The sequence below is a fragment of the Lycium ferocissimum genome, chromosome 12, assembly GCF_029784015.1.
Source record: "Lycium ferocissimum isolate CSIRO_LF1 chromosome 12, AGI_CSIRO_Lferr_CH_V1, whole genome shotgun sequence".
In the NCBI taxonomy this organism is placed as follows: Eukaryota; Viridiplantae; Streptophyta; class Magnoliopsida; order Solanales; family Solanaceae; genus Lycium; species Lycium ferocissimum.
In genome coordinates, this window is record NC_081353.1 from 30,803,953 (window position 1) to 30,829,656 (window position 25,704).

General features: G+C 36.0%; 3 protein-coding genes across 4 annotated transcripts; 2 read left to right on the plus strand and 1 right to left on the minus strand.

Annotated features, from left to right (window-relative positions):
* The first annotated feature begins 4,430 nt into the window (after positions 1-4,430).
* LOC132039747 (translation initiation factor IF3-4, chloroplastic-like) lies at positions 4,431-11,926 on the plus strand. The gene is made up of 9 exons (XM_059430266.1): positions 4,431-4,792; positions 7,784-7,823; positions 7,915-7,974; positions 8,481-8,533; positions 9,108-9,163; positions 9,259-9,292; positions 10,715-10,787; positions 10,878-10,970; positions 11,495-11,926. Exons 1-9 carry the CDS (start codon positions 4,548-4,550, stop codon positions 11,642-11,644), a joined length of 804 nt encoding a protein of 267 aa, XP_059286249.1. The 5' UTR covers positions 4,431-4,547; the 3' UTR covers positions 11,645-11,926.
* A 3,058-nt stretch (positions 11,927-14,984) lies between these two features.
* LOC132039628 (cellulose synthase A catalytic subunit 7 [UDP-forming]) lies at positions 14,985-21,295 on the plus strand. Of its 2 annotated transcripts, none has more exons than XM_059430126.1 (12): positions 14,985-15,138; positions 15,570-15,765; positions 15,871-16,070; positions 16,434-16,654; positions 17,045-17,311; positions 17,698-18,043; positions 18,131-18,394; positions 18,551-18,763; positions 18,868-19,078; positions 19,209-19,405; positions 20,009-20,362; positions 20,467-21,295. In XM_059430126.1, the coding sequence occupies exons 1-12, from the start codon at positions 15,064-15,066 to the stop codon at positions 21,046-21,048; spliced, it is 3,126 nt and encodes a 1,041-aa protein (XP_059286109.1). In that variant the 5' UTR covers positions 14,985-15,063; the 3' UTR covers positions 21,049-21,295. The 2 variants fall into 2 exon arrangements, with proteins under 2 accessions (XP_059286109.1, XP_059286110.1); XM_059430127.1 differs by having other exon boundaries at positions 18,868-19,072.
* An 840-nt stretch (positions 21,296-22,135) lies between these two features.
* LOC132040403 (pentatricopeptide repeat-containing protein At4g30700) lies at positions 22,136-24,972 on the minus strand. Its single transcript, XM_059431037.1, has one exon. It carries the CDS (start codon positions 24,909-24,911, stop codon positions 22,524-22,526), a length of 2,388 nt encoding a protein of 795 aa, XP_059287020.1. The 5' UTR covers positions 24,912-24,972; the 3' UTR covers positions 22,136-22,523.
* Positions 24,973-25,704: the final 732 nt, after the last annotated feature.

Below are 25,704 nucleotides of genomic sequence, written 5' to 3' on the forward strand. Positions count from 1 at the left end.
TCATACCTAATAATAAAAAGAATAACAAAGTGTCTCCACGGAGCCAATAAGATTTTATCAACCATACCAAATAGAGCCAAAGAGAAAAAAGAGCTATTGGCCAAACCTCAAGAACTTGTGCTGGATAATTTAATCCCTACAAAACTTATGTTAATTTAATTCCTACAGAACTTATGCTGGACAAAACACAAAGATTCCCTAAACTTATGCCTTGTGATGTTTTTGGTAATAAATCAGCGAATTCATCGCCTCTGCTAGGTATCAAACCTAGAATCTTTGATTTCGTAGACCAGTGAATAAGGGTACTTTGATCCACAAATTTTCATTACATAAGAAGTTGGAGCCAAAATTAAAGACCAATGATTTGAGGGGCAAAATTTAAAGACTAGTACAGAAGGGAATCCGCGAAAAAAACAGAAGCAAAAACTTCAAGTATGGGTAGTTGGGCTACGTTGGGCTTAGAAAACATTTTTTTTTGCGCGGATTGCCCTTCTTTTGGGGTGGTCTTTAAATTTTGCCCCTCATATTTGTGGTCTTTAAATTTTGCCCCCATATTACTGGTCTTTAATTTTTGCCCTTCGCGTTGCAACCCTGAGCTTCGTGCAGAAATCATGAGTTCTGGGTTCGAACCCCCGCTCAAGCATAAATTAAAAAAAAAAAATCACAAGGCAAATTTTGGGTCGCGTGTATGTCGGGTCCGACATGCTTATGGGTAGACTTTTAGTTAAGCCTTAACTAAAAGTCTTTTCCTAGTTATGCCTTATGGGGCAGACTTTTAGTTAAGGCATAACTAAAAGTATGCCCCATAAGGCATAACTTTTCCTTAAGACATAGACTTTGCCTTATAAGGCAAACTTTTAGTTATGCCTTAAGGAAAAGTTATGCCTTATGAGCCATACTTTTAGTTATGCCTTGCGACTTTTAGTTGATAACTAAAAGTATGCTCAAGGCGGAACTTTTCCTTAAGACATAAACTTTGCCTTATAAGGCGAGAATTTATAGTTATCTTGGTCCGTATAACTTTAGTTATTCCTTAAAGAAAAAGTTCCACCTTATGGGCATACTTTTAGTTATGTCTTATCGGGCGCGCTTTTAGTTAAGGCATAACTAAAAGTTTACCTTGAAAAGTAAAAAAAAATAAAAAATATATGCCTCGAAGGCAAAGTACGCCTCAATTGCGTTTTTGGTTAAACATAACTAAAATTCGCCGGTGGGGGCATAGCGAAATTTAAACTACGCCTTGCGATTTTTTTTAAATTTTTGACTGAGTGGGAGTTCGAACCTGAAATCTATGGGTTTTAGCCGAAGGATAAAATTTAAATATTATAAAGAAGGGCAAAATTTAGTTCAAATTTTATAAATATGAGGGGCAAAATTTAGAGACCACCCCAAAAGAAGGGCAATTCGCAAATAGTCCAAGTGGAACTTGGGTTTGATTGCAAATGAGCCAAGTGAGCATGTGAATTGGACCCCTGCAGCCCAAGTGGTAGATAGCCGCTCGGAAGGCTAGTATTAAAGACATAACCAAAAATTGTAAAGTATTTAGGGGTCGTTTGGTTTGAACACAAGTTATGATGGGATTAATTATGTTGGGATAAGTTATCTTTGGGATTATTTATGTTGGGATTAGTTATTCTGATATTATTTCTTATTGATTGTTTGGTTTGTTGTATTAAAAGTAACATGCATTGCATAACTTTTAAGAAAAAGTTGTTAGTTTACAAAAATATCTTCCACCTTATGTAGTAGAAAAAGGGTTTTGAAAACTTCAGGGCTGTTTTAGTCAATTTCACTATTTTATCCTGGGATAAGTTATCCCAGGATAACTATTCCACCCTCTAACGGGTATAAGTTATCCCAGCACTATTTTTAATCCTGAGATAACTTATCCCACGTTTAGTAACCAAACAAAGGATAAGGTGGTACTAAATTTTTATCCCATCACTATTTTTGCTTATCCATCATACCAAACCATCCCTTAGTGTTTAGCCGTTTAAAATCAACTTCAGATTTGCGGGAACGAAGTTCAATATTTCGGATTTGAAGTTTCAAAATTCATATATGCGGGCACAGCGTAACTCAAACATGTATGTCAGCTATTGAACTTCAATTTGAATGAAGTTCAACTTTAGACATTTAGGTTTGAAGTTACGCGCTGCATGCCTTAAATCGGCATTAGCCTATATTTGAAGTTGGCATAGCCATGAAACTTAGCATTACTACCCACCTGTATGAACCATTTTTTTGCGCGGAGTGCCCTTCTTTTGGGGTGGTCTTTAAATTTTGCCCCTCATATTTGAAATGTTTAAATTTTTCTTAAGCTAACACCCATAGGTCCTGTGTTCGAACCCGCAACAATAAATTTTTTAAAAAAATTCGCAAGCGCTTTTAATTTTCGCTATGCGCGACAAAGATACACTTGTTAAGGAATTACACATTTATACGGACCAGATACCATGCCTTATGGGCGACTTGGCATAAGTATCCGGGTTAGATAACTTCGATAATTCCTTCACAAAGTTACGCCGGTGGGGCATACTTTAAAATAGGCAAACTTTACTTCGACCGCATAACTTTGTGAAGGAATTATCAAAGTTATACGGACCGCAGATACTTATGCCAAGTACGCCCATAAGGCATAAGTATCTTTCGGGTCCAAGCATAACTTTGGTAATTCCTTCACAAAGTTATCTTGGGGGTGGGGGCATACTTTTAATGGCAACTTTTATCACAGGGATCTAAGATAAACTTTTGAATGAATTATCAAAGTTATGCGCACCCGCATACTTATGCCAAGTACCGCTTCCATAAGGCATAAGTATGCGGGTCAGGCACTACCTTCGGTGAATTCCTTCACAAAGGTATGCCGTCGGGGGCATAGCGAAATTTAAACTTGTTTACTTTTTTTTTAAAATTTGCAATCGCGTGGTTCGAACAGGTTTTATCAAGCGAAGCAAAATTTAAAGATTTGAATATGAGCGCAAAATTTAAAGACCACCCCAAGCGAAGAACAAGTGCGAATTGCCCTGTATGAACTATGTAGATCTTATTTTTAGTGTTGTCGTTTGAAAGTAAATTGAAATATGATTTTTTGTGTTCTCAATTTTTGATATATCATGAAATGAAGTCTCTGCATTAATCATTCTTTTCTCCGCATCTTAAAACTCCCAACTCCCACCAGAAAAGAAAGAAGAAGAGGAGGAATATGCAACACTTTATTTGAAATTTGTCAATACTAGTTACAAATTAAATACGTTAAAATATTTGAATATAACTTAAATAACATATGTAAAATTAATTACATAGTGCAAATCCTAGTGGACAAGTGAGTTCAACGAGCTTGCTGATGGATAAAGAGAACAAGTATAAAACATGACATCCAAAAAATAACAGGTAAATTTAAATAATATATTTCTTTTTATATGCTTAAATTTTGGCGGAAAGTTATGTTGTTGTATGTATTTCCATAATAAAAGAATATGTATCTGTTAAAATAACCGTATGTATAAACTAGCCAAGGAAAGAGTTTGATAATATTTGTTTTTTGTGTGTCTAATCTTAATGAGTAGAGTTATTCGAAATATGTACTAGTCTGACACCCGTTAAAATGATTAAGGTGTGCCTAAACTAATTCAAACAATGCTGCTACAAGGAAAATAGAAAACAAAAATAAAAAGGAGACCAAAAATTAATTTACTAAGTTCATTTTAAGAATTGAAGATGTTAGTATACTCAGACTTTTATATCAATATTTAGCATATCATAATAATATACTTACACATTATTTGTTTTATTTTATTAAATAAAATTTCCCAATTATATAAATATTTTCTACATTAAATTAACATAACTTACTAAACTCACAAATAGAATAAGAAATTTATCAAAAGAAAGAAAGAAAGAAAAATCATACTCCCTCCATCCCAAAAAGATTGTGTTAGTTTGACTTGACACAAAGTTTAAGAAACAAAAGAAGACTTTTGAAATGTGTGGTCCAAAACAAACCTTAAATATTTGTGTTGCTATAAATTACTCCCTTCGGATAAAAAAAAGAGTCCACTTAGCAAATCAAGAAAAAATTAACCTTGTTTTTCAATATTTGCCCCTATTGAATGTTATATGATCAAATCTCAATACCTATTTAATTAGGAGTAGTTTAATCAAATTACCTATTTTTGTCTAGGAGTTAGTATTTTTTTAAGAAGTGTGTAAATAGCTAAGTAGACTTTTTTTTGATCCGGAGGGAGTATCTCATAAAGTTAAATTATTTTTAAATATAAAAAAATATCAATTTTTTTGAGACAGATTAAAAAAAAAAGAAATACAATTAAAAGAAATACAATCTTTTTGACACGGAGGGAGTAAAAGAGTAAGAAGTGTCTCCTCGGAGCCAATAAGAATTTATCATCAACCATATAAATAGAGCAAAAGAAAAAAAGAGTTAAAAGAGGCCAAGCCAAGACCTCAAGAACAAAGCTAACTATCATCTATGGATAAGATCCAACACACTGTCTGTTAACACTTCCTTTGTAAAAACCACATCATCCATGGCTGGTCTCACTACCAGCACCTCCTTCACCCTCACACCCATACCAACCAAACTCCCTTCCTTTAATTCTTCCCTTTTTGGTATTCGTTTTCACAATCCTCAGCTCCGTTCTTGTTCTTGTTCCTCCCTTGTTTACTATTCTGCCACTGTTACAGCCCGTTATGGGGGTGGAGGCGGCCGAGGAGGTTTTCGGCCGCCCCCACGGACCGAGGAAGATGAAGCACTTGACATTTCATCTATCAGGTACTCCCTCTGTCCTGTGTCCTAATTTAAGTGTGTTACTTTTCTTTTTGTCTTATTCGATGTCCAAAGAGTGCAACATTTGATTTAAGGGATACATATCTTTAATTTAAGACCATACGATTGAAAAGTCTGCATTTGCTTCTTAAATTCCGTGCCAAGCACACTTAAATTGGGATAGAGGGAGTATTTACATGTTTTTATGTAGTTGTGCACACAGCTTGTGTAACATTATGGGAATTTTTTTTTATCCTTTTTGTTTCTTTTTGGTTTTCTTGGTAATTGTGAGGTTTAAGTGTTCTTGTTTGGCTTTAAAATGTATTGGGTTTTTGTTAAAAATGTTAATCCCTCTGTAAAACCACCCACCCCACCCTGACCCCACCCCACCCCACCCCCATCAATCCATGGCGGGTCTTACCAGTCTCACACCCATTTCCTCTAAACTAGGGGTGTCAAATTTGGCCCAAAAAGTGATGACCCGCCCAACCCGCCCAAACTTTTATGGGTTGGGCTCAAGATAATTTTATATTGGGCTGATTTCAGCCCAACCCAACATAGCCCATTTTAAAGTGATCTCCAACTTAGCCCAATTCTAGCCCATTTTTAAGATTTACTTAAATTTGGGTTTATTGCTTGAGATTTAGTTTATTTGTTTAATATATACACTTTTCTTGTATCATGTATCTTATAAGTTTGTGGTGTGTTCAATATGAAGGGAAATATTTTTCACGAAAAATATTTACCACGAAAATTGTTTTCTTAAAAAATATTTTCCACGAAAAATCCGTAAAAATAATTTTCAGGAAAATATTTTTCGCGAAAAATGTATTTCTAGAAAATATTTTCCAAAAAAATATTTTTCTAGAAAATAGACCCTTCAAAAAATCGAGGTCGGGTTGGGCGGGTCATGATTGACCCATTTTTAGTCCATTTCACCAACCAATTCGATTCAAATAGCTTTTGGGCCAATGTTAGCCCAACCCATTTATTACCTCAAACCCATTTTTATTGGGTCAATTTCGACCAACCCGCCCATTTGACACCCCTACTCTAAACCATTACTCCCTCCAGATCAGAAAAAGAGTCCACTTAACCATTCGCACACCTCTTAAGAAAATACTAACTCCTAGATAAAAACATGTAATTTGACTAAACTACCCCTAATTAAAAAAACATTAGGATTTGGTCGTATAACACTTAATATGGGCAAATCTGAAAAAACAAGGTCAATTCTTTCTTGATTTGATAAGTGGATATTTTTTTTTACCCAAGAAAAAAAGGCTAAGTGGACACTGTTTTTGATCTGGAGGGAGTAACAACCAAACAACCCCTTTTCTTCCCTTCCCTTAATTCTTCCATTTTTGGGCTCTGTTCTTGCTCCTCCTCCCTTTTATACTATTCCGCCACCGTTATAGCCCGTTATGGTGGAGGAGGCTTCCAGCCGCCCCCACGTACGGAGGAAGATGAAGCACTTGACATTTCATCTATTAGGTACTCCTTTGGTACCAATTTATCTGACGCTCTTTTCTTTTTAGGGACACCTTTATATATTTAATAGTAACAGTTTAACTTCAAATTTATCATTTTAGCTTTAATGAAATGATTTATTACCACACAAATGTCTGACTCATTTTGAACCATAAGTTTCAAAAGTCTTCCGGAAATGAGACGGAGGTATTACAATTTCTTGTGTAAATTGTGCACTTAGCTTGTGTAACATTGTGGGAAATTCTTATAAGTTTTGTGTCTTTTTGGTTTGTTTTGTTATAAAATGTGTTAGGTTATTGTTAAAGATGTTAAAGTTTAGTTTTTCTTTTGTGGTGTTTTGAAGGTTCTTGTGTAATCAGAGGTAGAGCCAGGATTTGAAACTTATGGGTTCGTGTTTTAATCCTTTTTGAGCATTGTGTTCGAAAATTAATAATTTGTACATATTAAGTGAATTCCTTAAGACAAGTACAACGTTTGAACCAAAATTGCTGGGTTCGGCAGAACCAACTTCCTACACTCTAACTCTGCCCCGGCTTGTGTGCACTCAGCTTGTGTAACATTGTGGTTCTTAACCTTTTTGTGTTTTGTTTGGTTATAACATGTGTTAGGTTTTTGTCGAAGATGTTAAATTTTTAGTTTTTACTTTGTTTGTGGTGTTTTGAAAGACGAATCACTTGATAGTTCCTCTACCAAGTATTTGCATTTTCTTATGTTGTGCACTCAGCTTGTGTAACATTGTGGGAAATTCTTATCCTTTCTGTGTCTTTTTTGTTTTGTTTGGTCATAAAATGTGTTGGGTTTTTGTTGAAGATGTTACATTTTTAGGTTTTTTTTTTGTTTGTGGCGCTTTGAAAGACTAAGCACTCGATATTTCCTCTATCAGGTACTTACATGTTCTTGTGTTCAGAGATGGAGCTAAGATGTGAAGCTTCTGAGTTCGGTTTTAGTCCTTTAGAGTTAATGTGTTCTAAATTAATAATTGTACACGTTGAATGAATTTATTAAAACAAATACAAGGTTTGAACTAAAACTACTGGTTTCCTACACTCTAGCTTTGTGTAACATTATGAGAAATTATTATCTTTTTTGGTTTTCTTGGTTATTGTGATGTTAAATGTGTTTGTTTGGTTTTAAAATGTATTGGTTTTTGTTAAAGATGTTAACTTTTTGAGTTACTTTTATTTACATGTTCTTGTGTTAAGAGGCGGAGCCATGATTTGAAGTTTATGCATTCGGGTTTTAGTCCTTTTGAGTTAGTGTGTTCTAAATTAAAATTTATACACATTAAATGAATTTCTTAAGACAATTAAAATGTTTGAACTAAAACTAGTGGGCTCTGCCGAAACCGCTTCCTACATTCCAGCTTGTGTTATGGAAAATTGTTATCCCTTTTTTTTTTTTTGGTTGGTTATTGTGATGTTTAATCTTTTTGTTTGGCTTTAAAATGAATTGTTTTTTTATTGAAGATGTTAACTTTTTGAGTTATTTTGTGGTATTTTGAAATAGGTCAGACAAGGTTAGGCTGATTGATGATAAGCAGAACATGGTTAGTCTAATTTCGTGTTTGTTTTTTGTGTTGGTTCCGGAGTTGCTACTGATTATTGATATCTTGTTTCTGATTGGTTTTTGTTATGTAGTTGGGGATAGTGTCAAAAATAGAAGCTATTCAGAGAGCTGAGGATGCAAGCCTTGACTTGGTATGTCTTTGTAAGACTGACTTTTTATTCTTTCTTCAACTTTTGTGATTATGGGTGTGTTCGGTATAGAGGAAAACATTTTCCCATGTTTGATTGGTCAAAATGTTTCCAATTTTCCCATGTATGGTTGGTCAAAATTTTGGTTGCTTAAAAATGAGGAAAATAACTTCTGGTATGGTTAGCAGGAAGACAAGAACATTATTGCTTCAGGTTTAGTTAGAAGGAAAGACAATATTTGGAGAAAAACAACTGAAGTTCTCTGCATAATTTGAGTTAAAGGAAGAGTATAGCTAGGCCAAGGTTATTTTTACTTCGCTAACTTTTTGGATATAATCACATAACTTTCTTATTGCTGACTTTGACATCGAGAATACTTACCATTTCAAAAAAAGAAAAAAATGAAGAAGAAGAAGTTAAGAGGAGGAGTAGCTTATCCAGAATACTCGTTATGATGCAGTTAATATTGATTTAGTTATCTTAAGCATTCCTTTGGCGGATATTTGTAGGTGATTCTATCTCCAGAAGCAGAGCCGCCGGTTGTCAAAATGATGGATTACAAGTAAGATATATCCATTACTAGATTTTTGCGTCTGGATTTCAATTATGATAGGTAGTCCTTGGTTTCTGGAATGATCTAATTACACACTTGGTGCTTGGTGAATTAGTACATATCAAATCTGTGATAAAAATGTAAGCTTTATCTGTGATTAAGGTAGTAAAATGGCAGCTTGTCTCATCTAATTATCCCCTCTGTTCCATTTCATTAGTCCTACATTTGCGTGAAATCAATATTAGTAGAAGATATTAAGCCTGGCTTGTTTTTTTTACCAAACTGGGTTAAGAATGTTTCTTAACAAGGAAGCCAAGCTTACATGAAACCGTAAAAATCATAAGAAAACCAAGTTTCGAAGCAAACCATTTGGCTTGAATTAGGTGGTTAGAATTTATGGTCCTAGATATCTGCTGTGATAGTTATGCTTGAAAATTACTTCATGGTGCAAATTATTATCTGCATGCCAGTTTGGATCGTTTGTATGCTGACTAGATGCAATGAATATCTTGGTCACGGGTTTCTTATTATTTTGTATTGCTCAAAGATCTGTCTTTTGATATTTTGCTTTATTTTTTGGCAGTAAATACAAGTATGAACTGCAAAAGAAGAAAAAGGAGCAGCAAAAGAAAAATGCTGGTGAATATCTTGTCTTTTAGAAGTTCTTTTTTTTCTTTGACTCGGAGACCTCTTAATTACTTCCTTTTACCAACGATTTCTTTTTTCAATGACAGCCAACCGCATGGATTTAAAGGAGCTCAAAATGGGGTAAGGTTCCATATCATGTATGCCTAACACTGATATTTGTTAGCTTCCTTCATGTAGATGGCTACTCAGCAAAAAGCTGTAATACTATTTCTGCCTTTATTCTTTTTTTATGAATTGTTGGTGGTTCAGTATTTAAAGTTGCTTTACTCTTTTTATGTTTTATTTTTTATTGTTCTTGTTGTTCTTGTGTAGCTTCTACGCCTTTCTTTACCGGAAATATTTCATTTGATTTGTAGGTCTAATCTAGAAATTGTTTTTTATTGGCCTTTTCATTCTTAGTCACGTATCAATTTTGCTTTTTGATGGAGCATCAGCTTGTTTGTCCATAACCTCCAGAGAGGTGCCTCTAATTTTCTGTATTCGATCAGTCTATGTTGATCGGAGCATGCTCTAACAATAGAAGCCTTTTTGTACTTCTTCTTCTTCTTTTTTTTTTTTTTGAAAATGTTACTTCTGAATGTAAACTAATGTTTCCTGTGTTTATTTCTAGAGTATTAATAATTAGGCTGACGTTTCAATTTGATATGAAATGAGTTTCCGACGAGTAAAAAACTAAAATAACTATCAAATTGAAAAGAAAATGGAGAATAAAGTTCACATATTCTTTGGTTTGACTAAAAACACGGACCACACTATCTTTCTTGATAGGTTAGAAAGTGAAATCCTGGAACATTAAAGTTTTAGAGAAGATAGAGAGAGCTTGATTTTGTTGTGTAGGAGTTGAGACTTGAGACTTAAGAGGACATGCCTCAGTGATTTGGGAATGAATATTCTTTATTTACTTATTAAAAAGAAGATTTATTCTAGCTATTATGACTTCAGTGACCATCAGAAAATAATAGAGGACCTAAAATTTAGTTAGGGTGATTTACCGTTCGTTTCTCCTTTTCAAAAGACCAGTAAGTCCTGTAAAACTTCACACGCTGTAAGTCTTACATATTTTTAATTATTTCAGTGTCCTAAGTGTTTGGTAATGGTTCTTCTCATCTGCTTACTACTCTTTTGTGTCAACAATTGTAGTATGTAACTTTTTTCCGCTCTCTTAGTGATTGCTGCTCTGTTAATATTTGGCTTCTATGAAAAAAGGTGCATGAAGTTTTCTTCCCATTTCTCTGTGTTAATAGGCTTTCTCAAGGGTAATAAAGGGGTCTTGCTAAAAAAGGGGGTGGAAAGGGGAATCTCCAATATTGTAGTTCTCGTTGTTCTAGTTAAAATTGCTTGACAGATTTACCAGGAAGGAAAGTTAGTTCTATTGTTAGGTTTAACACATGGTAACCGCTTCAATGTCAATGTTCTCTAGAGTAAAAAACAGTACCTTACTAATTATGTTGTGGCATGGTACATTGTTTACTCTAGTTTCCCCATCTTGTTTATTTTGGTTCCTTTCTGGTATCTAAAGGTTTCTCTTGAATATTATTGCAGTTACAATATTGATTCTCATGATTATTCAGTGCGTTTGAAAGCTGCTCAGAAGTTCTTGAAAGAGGGTGACAAGGTAGCTCGAGATCTTGTATTTCAGCTTGCAAGTACTTTAGAGAATTTGGTGATTCATTGTTTACAAGTTATTTGTTGGTACTTGCTGCAGGTAAAAGTCATAGTGAACTTAAAAGGCCGTGAAAATGAGTTCAGAAATAATGCTATTGAGCTATTAAGGCGTTTTCAGACTGATGTCGGTGAGGTAAGCTTGATTTCTTTTTTCTCGTGCCAGAAGTAAATATTACTCGTGATGCATTGTGTCCAGAAGATGTGAATAGTTTTAAAAGCGTGCATACTAAGATCACAAGCTGCTCCTTTAATCTGAAAACATGTATCAGAATGGATTTGTAAAAGCCCAAATATATTCAATGTGGTAATTTTGTAGGCATTTCCATTTTCTATACTAAACGAAGACGGTTATGAATCATATCTGCTACATCTTGGATGAGAAGTAAGATCATGACCTCAGCATTATTGATTTTTTCTTAGGTATTCAATCATCATCTCAGGAGAAAATATTCATTGAACACTGGAAACAGCAAAAGTAGTTAGAAGTCCAATATTTTGATAGTTACTCAAGATCAGTAGAGCAAAGAATAATTTTGGCCCATACTAGATTAAATGAACTATTTGAATGTGTGCTTTCAATTAGTCTACATGAATTACTCTGAACTCTTTTTCCCTCTCCGGCTAGTTAACGTCTTTATATTGTGGTGTCATTCACAGCTTGCAACTGAGGAGAACAAGAATTTCAGGGATAGGAACGTCTTCATAATTTTGGTACCGAATAAGGCTCTTGTACAGAAAGCTCCAGAGCAACCGAAGAAAAAGGAAAAACCAGCAACTGAAGCAACTGAAGTTTCAGCCAGTTTTTGAGCATCAGATGAATTTATTAGAAGGGTCATTAGCAGATAATCAATGCATATATTTCTCAAGTGAAAAGGTGAGAGGTGCCACCCTGATATATGTCTTGTATAGAATTTAGTCACATACAAGCCTGTAATAGGATATACACTTGTGTAGTGTCTATAACAGTAGCAAGATACATTCAGTTTTTGTAGTAACATCTAATAGGTAAAGTTGAAGGAAGTTAAGCTTTACTTCACTTGTTGTATTTTACATGATTTTTACATAACGAATTTGAGTATTTTCTAAGCAGCCATGGGTGTGACATATCGGTCAACTAGCACTTAAGCCAACTGTGCTTGTAGCACACGAAAGGCCAGTATCCATCCCTACGACATGACCACGTCCCTAAATTTGGGCAACGGGTGCAGAGATGATGCGATGCATGATGTCCAAACAGACGTGCTTTCAGCCTAATGGCTTATGTGAGGAGTTTGTTTTCCGTATTTCTAAGAATTATCCTATACCTGTGCGGAAAAGAGTTATTCGGTACCTATTTTGGTTGCTGGGAGATAATAGGGACACAGTCAAGGTGCGCAAGTCGTGCCAGTCTAGGCACCACCTTCACCAAAAAGGAACAATAGAGAATTTGGGTATTCTCCTTTTTTACTTTCTTTCATTGTTGTATGGGTGGGGTTTTATATCAAAGGAGGGACTTACCTATCAGAATGATGAGCAATCAATTATTTTTCTAACTACACCTTCTACGGGGGTAACTTCATCTTGAAGTACTTGCAACCCAAGCATCTTCTAAAAATATTTGTTGTTGGCATTTCAAATTAAGGATCAATATGAAAGCTATTTGTAAATGGCGTTCTCAAAATCTAGTATGAATGACGCATAAATCTAATAGTTGACTTAATTCAGTACTATTGATTTAGCAAAACAGATCTGTAGCAAAAAAAATAAAAATAAAAAAAAAATAGATGAATGGAAGGTTGCTTTTTTCATCAAGCAATAAAAAGGGCAGCTCAGTGCACTAAGCTCTTGCTATGTGCGGGGTCCGAGAAAGAGCTGGATCACAAGAGTCTATTGTACGCAACTTTATCCTACATTTTTGCGAGAGGCTTTTTCATCAAACAATGTGGTTTTAATATTCCTATAAGGCCAGCCATGCAAGTTATGATACATGAGGGCTTGCCACTTTGAGGGCTGCTGTTTAGAATATAACTAACATTTGCAAAGTAATTGAAAAATAATCACGACTTAAAAATATGGCGAAAATAGTCACGAAGTAGTTGAAAAAGTGTTCCTTCTATTCATTTGTGTAAAGGCATAATCAACTTAATGCGGGAGAGACGTTAGTGCAATTTCAATCTTGTAGTGTATTCGTCTATTTTAAGTAAAGTCTCTTTCTCGTTGATTAGTCCGCCTCCCAATAATTGAGACGTCGATATTTTTACAGAAATTTTATCTAGAAATTCTTTTCAGGCTGGATTGACTAACCTAAACCGCCCTCGCCCTTAAAGGAGGTTCTTTTCCATAATAAGGCCTCGATTTAGTGCGATTTACAAAAGTTAAAACTAAGTTCAATAATATCCCAAGTAATTGAAAAGAAGACCAAGTTGCGGTCAATAACTATTTAACCCAACCACCAAACTGCCCCACATCTCTGTACCCAAAGCCACCAAACAAAAAATAAAAGTATCTTTTTAATTTTTAATTTTTATGTTCTTTACTTCTTATTCTCAATTCAAACTGTGGTCATATATATAAGGTTAGATTAAAATTACAAAAAAGGAAAATAAAACAAAAAGTTAGAACTGCAATAGACTTGTTAACAATCAAAATCACATCAACTACATTTCATATTCCTTCACTATAATTTCATTACTTCCTCTTTTCTAATTTATATGATTGTTTTTTATGGTTTTAGGATGTCCCAAAATGGTTAACCCCATTCTATTTCTATATAGCTCTTTGTAACATTCAAAAATTTAAAGTCATTAAACTAATGGGAATTTAACATTAATGCGATATCCTTTTCGGCCATTATTTTAGTAGTATATTCTTCTATTGATCATTAATATATACGCCAATCAACATGTTAAATTTTACTTTCGATCAAACGCCATCGCGTAATAGAATGGAAGGAGTAGTAATTTTGTATGCTATAACAGTATGTTCATAATGGTTTTAGCAAATCCAAATTGTAAAACTTGATAATTAGTTAGGAAGAAAGTGTGGCGAGGAAATGATTTCTTGGACCATTTATAATTTGAAAAGAAAAAAAGATGACCCTATGATTTTTTTAATGTTTATTTAATTATTTACCCATTTCTTGTGTTATATCTTAACATCTCCGATGAGAAGGGTGGAAGATCATGTGGCTTTTACGAGTTATATAGATCAGAACTTGAATAAAGTTTCAAATCTATGTGAATACTTGAAATGAACAATACAAATATACACTAAAGTAATTCCCATTATCTCTCGTGTAAGAGCATCTCTTGAGAGTTGAGACAACCTAAATAAAAACCATGAGTTCAAATTAAAAATAGAGAGAAACTTGTCTTTCTTTCTAAGTTTCCTTTTTAACTCATGAATTCTCCATTTTGACGCCAATTAAAAAAAAAAAGGAAAAAAAGAAGGAAAAGGTTCTGTCATCTATAACATTGACTTTCCCCTTTAAAAATTATGCAATGTTCTTATTAAAATTTCATAAAAAAGATTATTTAATGACAAAATAAAAAAAAAAGACTAGAATCCAAACAAGTGTCTTCCATATTAGAATTAATATGGCTCTTCCACTTGACAGAAATTTGACTTACTAAAAAGCAAAAGCTCTATAGTAAACTCTTCTACCAAGATTTTCATAAAAAAAGCTTCTTTTGAGGACAAATGAAAAAGCCTAGAACAAAAAAAAAAAAAAAAAAAAAAAAAGTCGAGACACAAATCAACAAGTTTTCTTTCCAAATTGGAAATTAATGTGTGCTTTCTAGTAGAAAGAAAGTTCTTATTAGTTACTAAAGAGCAAAACTCTTTTATCCTAATCATGATTTGAATAAAAGCCATATCTAAAATTAATAATTCATAATAATAATTCTCAAAAGTAGAGGACTATTCACTCAACATTAGAAAAACCTTGGTGACTAATTTGGGAAAAAAAAAAAAAAAAACAATCTAAGGGAAAAGCTTAAGCAAAGAAGCTGGCATACTAAGGTCTATATGGTTGTTGGAAAAAACAAAGGAAGCTTAGCTTAAAGGCAATGTAGACTCTACAACCAACACATCTTCCATAGAATGGACACATATTAGGTAAAGAAAGATACATAAAGAAAGTGACACTATTACTACTGATCTCATTCTTTCTTTCATTTTTAAAAGTTATCTATAATACCATATATACCATTGTCATCATACTCCATTTCTCACTAGAATCATCCACCATGGAAGCCAGTGCTGGTCTAGTTGCTGGTTCTCATAACCGGAACGAGCTCGTCGTCATTCATGGCCATGAAGAGGTAATTTGGACATTGTCTTGGAATGTCCAAAGTAAACACATTGAAGTGCATAATAAGTCCTATGTTGCTCAGACTCTACGAAAATGCTGCCATACCTATATTGGATCCTCAGAAAGTGCACTACTTTGGAGGATCCATCATGCACCCGGCACATTTTTGAAGAGTCCGAGCAACATAGATATTATCCCTCAAGTACAAGGGATCTGTGCATTTTATTTCAATATGCATCTCCTTGAAAGATTGAGGGAAAGTAATAACAAGAAAAAAAAAAAAAAAAGATAATTAAGTGATAAAAGGTATCAACAATGTAACTTTTCTTTTATAGTGTTGCATTTTTGTTACATCTTCATGTTCAACAGGTCACATAGAACTGACAAAAATGCCTTGCTTTCTTTCTTTGACCTTCTTTCTACGTCCTATATTTGGTGCAGCATAAGCCATTGAAGGATTTGAGTGGACAAGTTTGTGACATATGTGGGGATGAAATAGGCCTAACAGTGGATGGTGATCTCTTTGTGGCCTGCAATGAGTGTGGTTTTCCTGTGTGCCGGCCGTGCTATGAGTATGAGAGAAGGGAAGGAACTCAACAGTGTCCACAGTGCAAGACCAGATACAAACGTCTCAAAGGTATTTATGCATCTTGCTAAATAATACATTCACATCCATGCAAACTTGTTCTGGTTGTTGCGTGTTATTTATTCTCGTTTTCTAATTGTATTTGATGGCTTGAAGGGAGTCCAAGGGTGGCCGGAGATGAAGATGAGGAGGATATCGATGATATTGAACATGAATTCAAAGTTGACGATGAGCAAAACAAGAATAGAAACATCGTTGAGACCATTCTCCATGGTAAGATGACATATGGAAGAGGACCCGAAGATGAAGATACTGTTCAGTACCCTCCTGTCATTGCTGGAACCCGCTCACATCCGGTATGAAATATTAGAATTACTAGGAGCCGTTTGGCCATGAGAATTATTCACTTTTTTTGAAATGATTTTTCACTTTATTTCAAAATCAGTGTTTGGTTATAACTTTTCCAAATCCAACTTGGGAGTTGGATTCCAAATTTGGAAAGTGCCCAAAACCTGTTTCCTACTCCATCTTCATAAATTCCAAATAAAGTTCTCTCTTCTCTCCTTTCCAAAAAGTATAACCAAACACAACTCCATCTTCAACTCCAACTTCATAAATTCAAAATACAGTGAAAAATATTTGGAATCTATGGCCAAACGGCTACTAAGATGAGAGAAATTTTTGAATACCTTGGATATGAATGTATTTCGTGAATGCAGGTTAGCGGTGAATTCCAGATATCGAGTCATGCAAGTGGAGAGCAGATCTTGGGATCTTCACTTCACAAAAGGATACATCCCTATCCAGCTTCTGAATCTGGAAGTGCAAGATGGGACGATAAGAAAGAGGGAGGGTGGAAAGAAAGAATGGATGATTGGAAATTGCAGCAAGGAAATGCGGGGCAAGATTATGATGACTTTGCTGACCCTGATATGTCCATGTAAGTAGTTATATATGAACTTTAACATGAAAATGTTATGCAAATACATATCTTGAACCGTAATACTTGAGCATCGCGATTACACATGAGAAAAATGCTCAAATCTAGGTTGTTTCTTAGTTATTTCCTGTGGTTGGAGACAAAGATACTAGTACCTGACTACTTAAATTCACTCCCTTTTTTCTCATTCACATTCACATAGATGGAAGTGAAAGGAGTACATGTAACAAGTCTATGCCAGTAAGAGTAAGAATGAATTGTAGTAGTTAAAAATGCATATCAGATTGCCTAGATTGCAGTGATTTCTTCTCAAATCCATCGATTCAATGCTGAAAATAGTTAAATACAAACTGCAACATGCTCTCTGCTAATCTATGTGAGAAAATGCAGGGTGGATGAAGCAAGACAGCCTTTATCGAGAAAAGTGCCAATAGCATCAAGCAAGATCAATCCTTACCGGATGGTGATTGTAGCTAGGCTGTTTATTCTGGCCATCTTCCTTCGTTATAGAATTCTGAATCCAGTGCATGATGCGATTGGTCTCTGGCTAACTTCTATCATCTGTGAGATCTGGTTTGCCATCTCTTGGATCCTAGATCAGTTCCCCAAATGGTTCCCAATCGACCGTGAGACTTACCTCGATCGTCTTTCTCTCAGGTGACAAATATTTGCAAGTCTGCGCTCCTACTATTAGTTAGAAGTTATGCTTAAGCACGAACATAAAACAAATGGAGTATTGCCAAACAAATTTCCAATAAATACGCCTTGTTTCGGCAAAATAATGCCATACTCTTCAGTACAAGTTATATACTGACAGAAACAAGATCAAAGTTACTTGAAAACGGAATAACTTAGCATTCGGTCAAAACACCAGAAGAGAAACTATTGCACAAATCATATTTGCAATCTAATCTGAATGAGATGGTAATTTCAAAGCTGCAAGTCAAATCATTGTCGAAAGGCTTCTTAAAGTTCTAGCAATCTTTTCAAGATAAAACTTTACGACTAGAGAAATACATATTTCACCAAATATTTTGATGTAGGTATGAGAGGGAAGGAGAACCAAACATGCTATCCCCTGTAGATATCTTTGTCAGTACAGTGGATCCTATGAAGGAACCTCCTCTTGTTACGGCTAATACGATCCTCTCAATATTAGCAATGGATTACCCTGTGGACAAAATTTCATGCTACCTATCTGATGATGGAGCTTCAATGTGCACCTTTGAAGCACTATCAGAAACTGCAGAATTTGCTAGAAAATGGGTTCCCTTCTGCAAAAAGTTCGCTATAGAGCCTCGAGCACCAGAGTTTTACTTCTCCCTAAAGATTGATTATCTCAAGGACAAAGTCCAGCCAACATTTGTCAAGGAGCGACGAGCAATGAAGGTAAAGCTTGAACTCTTGATTTCACCAGCTTAGTGCTACAATAAAACTTTCCAAGTCAAGAATCACAAATGTTATTGTACTTGACAGAGAGAGTATGAAGAATTCAAGGTAAGAATCAACGCACTAGTTGCCAAAGCAACTAAAATGCCTCCAGGAGGATGGATCATGCAAGATGGAACACCATGGCCAGGAAATAATACCAGGGACCATCCGGGTATGATTCAAGTCTTTTTAGGCCAAAGTGGAGGAACCGATGTGGAAGGACATGAACTCCCTCGTCTTGTTTACGTTTCTCGTGAAAAAAGGCCTGGTTTCCAGCATCACAAAAAGGCTGGTGCTATGAATGCCCTGGTAAACACGAAACTTCTGTTATTTGCTAGTTAATACTCCAGAGTTACCGGTAAAAACTTTTATACATCTGCTTTGAAACACTATGCACACTACATCAGATATTTCTACAAGAAATTTTGCCGAATCACGAGACATTCTTCAATGTGAACCTTGCAGATTCGCGTTTCAGGAGTTCTTACTAATGCACCATTTATGCTTAACTTGGATTGTGATCACTACCTTAACAACAGCAAGGCTGCCAGAGAGGCCATGTGCTTCTTGATGGACCCACAAATGGGCAAAAAAGTTTGCTTTGTCCAGTTTCCTCAAAGATTTGATGGAATAGACAGGCACGATAGATATGCCAACCGAAACACAGTCTTCTTTGATGTAAGATCAAACAAAATATGCCACATAAGGCCATTAGAAAGATACTAATTCCCGGAATTTATACGAAATAGTTTATCATGTACTTATTTCCACTACTTGGGCAGATTAACATGAAAGGACTAGATGGACTACAAGGTCCGGTATATGTTGGCACAGGATGTGTCTTCAGAAGGCAAGCATTATATGGCTATAATCCTCCTAAACGTGCAAAGCGTCCAAGAATGGTGAGCTGTGACTGTTGTCCATGTTTCGGACGCAAAAAGAAGCTCGACAAATATAAATCTGAAATCAATGGAGATGCAGCAAATGGTCAAGGTTTTCATATTTTCATATTCCAATTACTTTCATGTTTCTACTTTCAAGAAACTAAGGAGCTTCTTAAATAAGATCCTCTTTGAGATTAAATTTCCCTTGTTTTCGCCTTTTCTTTTCTTTTTCTCCTCAGGATTTGACGACGACAATGAGCTACTAATGTCCCAGATGAACTTTGAAAAGAAATTTGGTCAGTCTGCAATTTTTGTGACTTCAACTTTAATGATTGAAGGTGGGGTCCCACCTTCATCGAGCCCAGCAGCCTTGTTGAAGGAAGCTATCCATGTGATCAGCTGTGGCTATGAAGATAAAACAGAATGGGGTTTGGAGGTAATATTACCAATAAGTGGTAATGTGCTTCTTTGTTTTTGTGATTGCAAGAAAGAACTCGGTTGACAACGGATAAACAACTAATAAGAAAACCAGAACTCTTCTGAGAGTTCGTCTATTACCTACCAGAAGCTCTTTAGAAAACTAATTCTAACGCAAGAAACTTTTGCACCCACGGGTGTGGCCTAGTGGTCAATGAAGTGGTTGAGAACCATGAGGTCCCAGGTTCAAATCCCAGTAGAGACAAAAACACTAGGTGATTTCTTTCCATCTATCCTAACCTTGATGGACAAAGTTACCTGGTACCTGTTGCTGGTGGGAGGTGGCAGGTATCCCGTGGAATTAGTCGAGGTACGCGCAAGCTGGCCCAGACACCACGGTTGTCAAATAAAAAAAATTCTAACGCACAGCAACAACGAGTATGGAAAACTAGTAATTTCGATACAAGCATATTTCAATTTGTGTAACAAGGAGGATATAAATGCTTAAAACATTCTGTAGCAGTGCCAATTGTAGCATGAGATACAAAACAATCATAATCTATTCTAATGTAATAACCTTTCGGAATATCTTTGATTGAGGTAATTGTTTTTGAACTTGCAGCTGGGGTGGATATACGGCTCTATCACAGAGGATATCCTAACAGGTTTCAAAATGCACTGCCGTGGTTGGAGGTCAGTCTATTGTATGCCTAAACTAGCTGCATTTAAGGGGTCTGCTCCGATCAATCTGTCAGATCGTCTCAACCAGGTGCTTCGATGGGCTCTTGGTTCCGTTGAGATCTTCTTCAGTCGTCATAGCCCAATTTTGTATGGCTACAAGGGAGGAAAGCTTAAGTGGCTTGAACGATTATCATATGTTAACACAACTATTTACCCCTTCACTTCTTTACCTCTTCTTGCCTACTGCACTCTCCCTGCTGTCTGTTTGCTCACTGGAAAATTCATAATGCCAGAGGTAAGAACATGATCTTTTTACTTAAAAGCCATCACTGAAATTTTGAAAAGTTTACTTGCTTTCTGAGTTATTCAGTTGACTGGAACTTGCATGCAATGCTGCAGATAAGTACCTTTGCAAGTCTCTTTTTCATTGCTCTTTTCCTCTCAATCTTTATAACGGGAATTCTTGAGCTAAGGTGGAGTGGAGTAAGCATTGAGGAATGGTGGAGAAATGAGCAATTTTGGGTGATTGGAGGGGTATCTGCCCACCTTTTTGCTGTAGTACAAGGTCTTCTCAAGGTTTTCGCTGGAATAGAAACCAGCTTTACTGTGACATCTAAGGCAACGGATGATGAGGACTTTGGAGAGTTATATGCCTTCAAGTGGACTACTCTCCTTATTCCTCCAACGACAATTCTCATAATCAACTTGGTTGGGGTGGTAGCCGGAATCTCTGATGCCATCGGCAATGGATCCAATGCATGGGGTCCCCTTTTCGGAAAGCTTTTCTTTGCTTTTTGGGTCATTGTTCATTTATATCCATTCCTCAAGGGTCTTATGGGTAGGCAGAACAGGACCCCAACCATTGTTGTCATATGGTCAATACTTTTAGCCTCCATCTTTTCCTTGCTCTGGGTTCGAATTGATCCATTTGTGCTCAAAACCAAGGGACCAGATACCAAAAGGTGCGGAGTCAACTGCTAACATACCTGCTCATAATTCCTTTTAAAGGCCATGCTCTTTGGAGCGTATACAGCATCTTGATGTATCAGGGATCTTGTATCCTCCCCTGCGTGGGCTCTGATGTATACCCGTCAAACTGGAATATGCAAACAAAAGAATAAACCTAGTGTGAGAAGTTTTGTTTAGCGTACAAATTGTACTCAACTTTTTTGATTGTTCAAACTGTACTCAATTTTGCATATAGCTAAATGAAAGTGTTTGAAGACAACCTGCTAAGTTTCTCCAACTTGGTGACCAAATAATCTTTGAACTTATGAATAAAGATGCAGTACAATATCTGAGGGAAGTCTCAATGAATGAAGAGAACGAGTGTGACACATACCCTCATCCTATCTAAAGGAGTTAAGTGGATATATAACTTAGGGAGAGAAAAAGAATTTCCATGAAAAATAACACTTGAACTTGAAGATGCATGTCAACAATTGAAACAAAAGAAGATCTCTGACAAATTTATGCAAACCTTCTCGTAAAATATTCTACGCATTCAGGCAGTTAGACACCTCAGCAACTTCCTGTGCACCAAATGTTTAGTACAACTTGGAACAATAAGAGAAGGAAATGAAATATCATATGAGTTAGGAAAAATGTGTCTAAGAGCTCAACTTAGGTATTGCCTATTTGATCCAAAGTAACTTTCAGTTGATATTCCGCTCCTCTATACATTTGTATTGATTTTATCATGGCTTTTTTGCTATCGTTAGTTTCATTTTCATATTGCTTTGAACTGCTTGTGCTTATCTAACCTTTCTCATCATGTTTTCTCTTGAGCCGAGGGTCTTTCGGAAACAGCCTCCCTATCTTCCGAGGTAGGGGTTAGGTCTGTGTACACTTTACCCTTCCCAGACCCCGCATTGTGGGATTTCACTGGGTATGTTGCTGTTGTTGTATACATTTGCATTGATTATATTTCATCAACAAACTACTTGAATGGGGGGTAGAACAGAAAAAGAAATAACAGACCATGTTCTTGCAGTGTCCAAAGAATAGGCCTAAATTGCTGATATTTATTGATTTTGCTCAAACAATCTGTTCTACCCCCCATTCAGCGACATATAATGATATTTATTGATTTTGCTCAAACAATCTGAAATTACGTAAAATATGCAAACAAGCAGTTTTCATGACTAAAGAAGAGATTTAAATCTTCCCTAAACTACATTTGTACTCAAAACAGTATTTTACATGTAAAAGAGTCCTTCCGCTCAGTTTTTCTCACGAGACATACCGTCTCACCTACTTGAAATAAACAGCAAATAATGGCACGGATAAACTTGAACCTTTTACATTGCATGTCGGATAAGTGGATTCAGCAATCCTGTTGCCCTTGTTCTTATGAGAAGTGGATTTAAACACAAGGTAAACACACACTGGCTTCATTGACTGCCGTAACGATCCTAAAGGGCTGAGTTAACATATTTGGCAGGTAAAAGTCCTTTTTACCAATAATCCCCACATGAACACTCTCCGTCTTTGAAATGATGAAACCTGTTGGCATCCCTTACAACAATAACCCTGTCTGTAACCTTGGATACAAACTTGGTGAAATTATGGCAATCCACACAAACCCTTAGGTTCTTGATGATTTTGATTTCAGTTCTAGGTTCAGAAGTTAAAAGTCCAAAAGCAATAGCTAACTTCTCACTATGAACTTTGACCATTAACTCCTTCTCCTCTTCCTCAACATCATGCAATGCTGTGCTGGTTTCTGAGTGAAATCCAGCCTCCCTCATCTTTTCCATCAGCTCCTCTAGCTTTGCGTAAATAGCCGTTGCTTGAGGATGTGACTGGTTGCTGGACGTAAAGACATGCTGGTAGCCATTAACCTCAATTAAAGTGCACCCAGGGGTCTTTGCTAGATTCTTGTTTCTAAGAACTTTCCTAACTGAAGCAGCTTGAAAATAATTCCGGTCTGCTGAATAGATGTTTGAAAGTAAAACATAGTATCCGACACTTTTTCCCATGTCCATTGCGAATAACTTATCCGAAGCCAAGCGAGCCAAGTCAACATTTTTGTGGACCATGCAAGCACCGAGTAATGCACCCCACTCGGCTGGACCTGGTTCAAGAGGCATCGAATAAATAAATTCCAAAGCTTTTTCTAGTTTTCCAGCTCGGCCCAAAAGGTCCACCATGCAGGCATAATGTTCCGATAATGGTTCAGTGGCATGATCATGAACCATAGAATGGAATATTTTCTCACCTTCTTCTACTAAACCAGCATGACTACAAGCATACAAGACACAAAGGAAAGTTACCCCACTTGGGGAAACTCCAGAATCAAGCATTTGATCAAACAGCACCAATGCCTCTCGACCACGCCCATGGAGGCCATAAGCTGAAATCATAGTATTCCAAGTAACCACATTTTTCTCTGTGATGCCGTCGAATACTTGCCGTGCCTCCTCAATATTCCCACACTTTGCATACATGTCAACTAAAGCAGTTAACACATAAATGTTGGACTCAAATTTCTCCTTCTTTATTAAATCATGGACCCATTTTCCCATACTTAACGTTCCAAGTTGGGCACATGCAGAAAGTATACTCGTGATTGTGATAGGATTAGGATGGATATCTAACTTCTGCATTTCCCGAAAAAGAGATATAGCCATTTCCGTTAAACCATTTTGGGCATAACCTGATATCATGGCATTCCAAGAAGCTAAGGTTTTCCCTGGAGACTCATTAAACAGCCTCCGCGCAAATTCCATTTCACTGAGTCGGCTATAAACTGTAGTCAAAGCAGTAGAAACCGAAGGATTCGAGACCATCCCAGATTTCACACAAAAACCATGGATACAACATGTAAGGTTCAAATGACCAAAAGGACAAGAAACAGGAATCAAACCAACAATGGTACTAGAATTAACTTTCTCCCCTTGAACAAGCAATTCTCTAAATAACCTCACTGAAGATTCATTCTCATTATTAAAACAAAAACCAGCAATCATAGCATTACATGAAATCAAATCAGGCTCTTTTATCAGCCCAAACAATAATTTAGCAGTGGAAACATCGCCACATTTTGAATACGACGAAATCAAACCAGTAAGAACATACTCATGATTATGATACCCCATTTTAACAGCCAAACAATGTATCAACATTCCATTCCTCAATTCTTGCAACTCAGCAACACTTGTAAGCACCACAGCCAACGTCGTCGAATCAAACTTTGTCCCTTTCGCGATCATATTGCGAAAAACACCTACACTCTCTTCAAAACAGCAATTCCTCACCAATCCAGACACCATAGTATTCCACAAAACACTATCTCTTTCAGTAATTTCATCGAACACCTTATACGCATAACCAATTCTTGAAAAATTCATGTACATATCAACCAATGCTGATCCAACAAACACATCTTTACTAAATCCACTAACTAACACATGCCCATGTATCAAAATCCCAACTTTTTCATAACCATTTGAAAAAAAACCCGAAAACCCCGAAACAAGAAAAGCAAAAGTGAAATTATCAGGTTTAAGTGTTGTATTCTTGATAAGTTGTAAATAAAGTGATAAAGATTCAAAAAGCAAATTGTTTTTTGAATACCCTCTAATTAATACATTATAAAGAAAAAGATCAGGTGGGTTAGTTTTATTAAAGTTAAAGAACACATTTTTGGCTTTATTAATGGCTTTAAAGTCAAAAAATTTGTGTGTTAGTTTTGTGATTGTTATGAGATCAGTGCTTAAGTTATTACGGATTAAATGAGCATGTGTTTGATTTAGATGTGAGAGTGTTGTGGATTGGTTGATTAAGGTTATGAAGAAGTTTCTGTCTTTTTGAACTGTGGATGCTATGGTTCTGTAAATCATTTGAAAATTTTGCTTTGAAGTTGAGTGGTTATGTTGACTGTAAATAGGTTTGGAGGGAATGTGAATAGTCAAAATCTGCAACGTTTGGACCAAAATCTGCCAACTACACACCTTTCGTTGGGCTATTACCCACCTAAATTTTTTTTTCGCAGATTAAATGCCTTTTTTTTGGCGATGTGGACAAGAGCGTGAATACACCGCTCGGTGGCGCGTTATAGCCTTTAAAAAAGAGCGTGACGTGTTTTGGAGCGCCAATTGCCACGTAGATGCCATGTAGATTAATTTGAACTCCCTCCATTTTTACACCCAAACGGCTACTTCATCTTCTTCTTCACCCATTTAATACCCATCTCCATTTTTTTGTCAAAAAAAAACGACTCATAACTTCAACCACTCCAATCGTTATACCTCTAAAAATCAACACCTTAATCGCTCCTAATCGTTGGAAAGAGGTTCGTTAGCTAGGGTTTATTTCTCATTTATTTCTCTTTAAATTTTCGTTCATGTGAAATTTATTGTTTTAAATTTCTTGAGTGATTCTTGCTCATATTTAGTCATTTTTCATTTCTTAGGGTTTGTTATGGAAAAAAATTGACCTCGTCGATTGTGTATGGATGAGTGATCTATGCTTAGAACCGTGGTCCAATGTCAACACGGGAATTTGTTGCAAATGCAAACTTCTTGGTCTAAAAACAACCACTGGAAGAAGATGCGGATCTTGTCCATTATTATGGTGTATGGTCTTGCTCCCATTTTTGATTTATTGAAAAATTAAATTTGTAAAATTATGCTC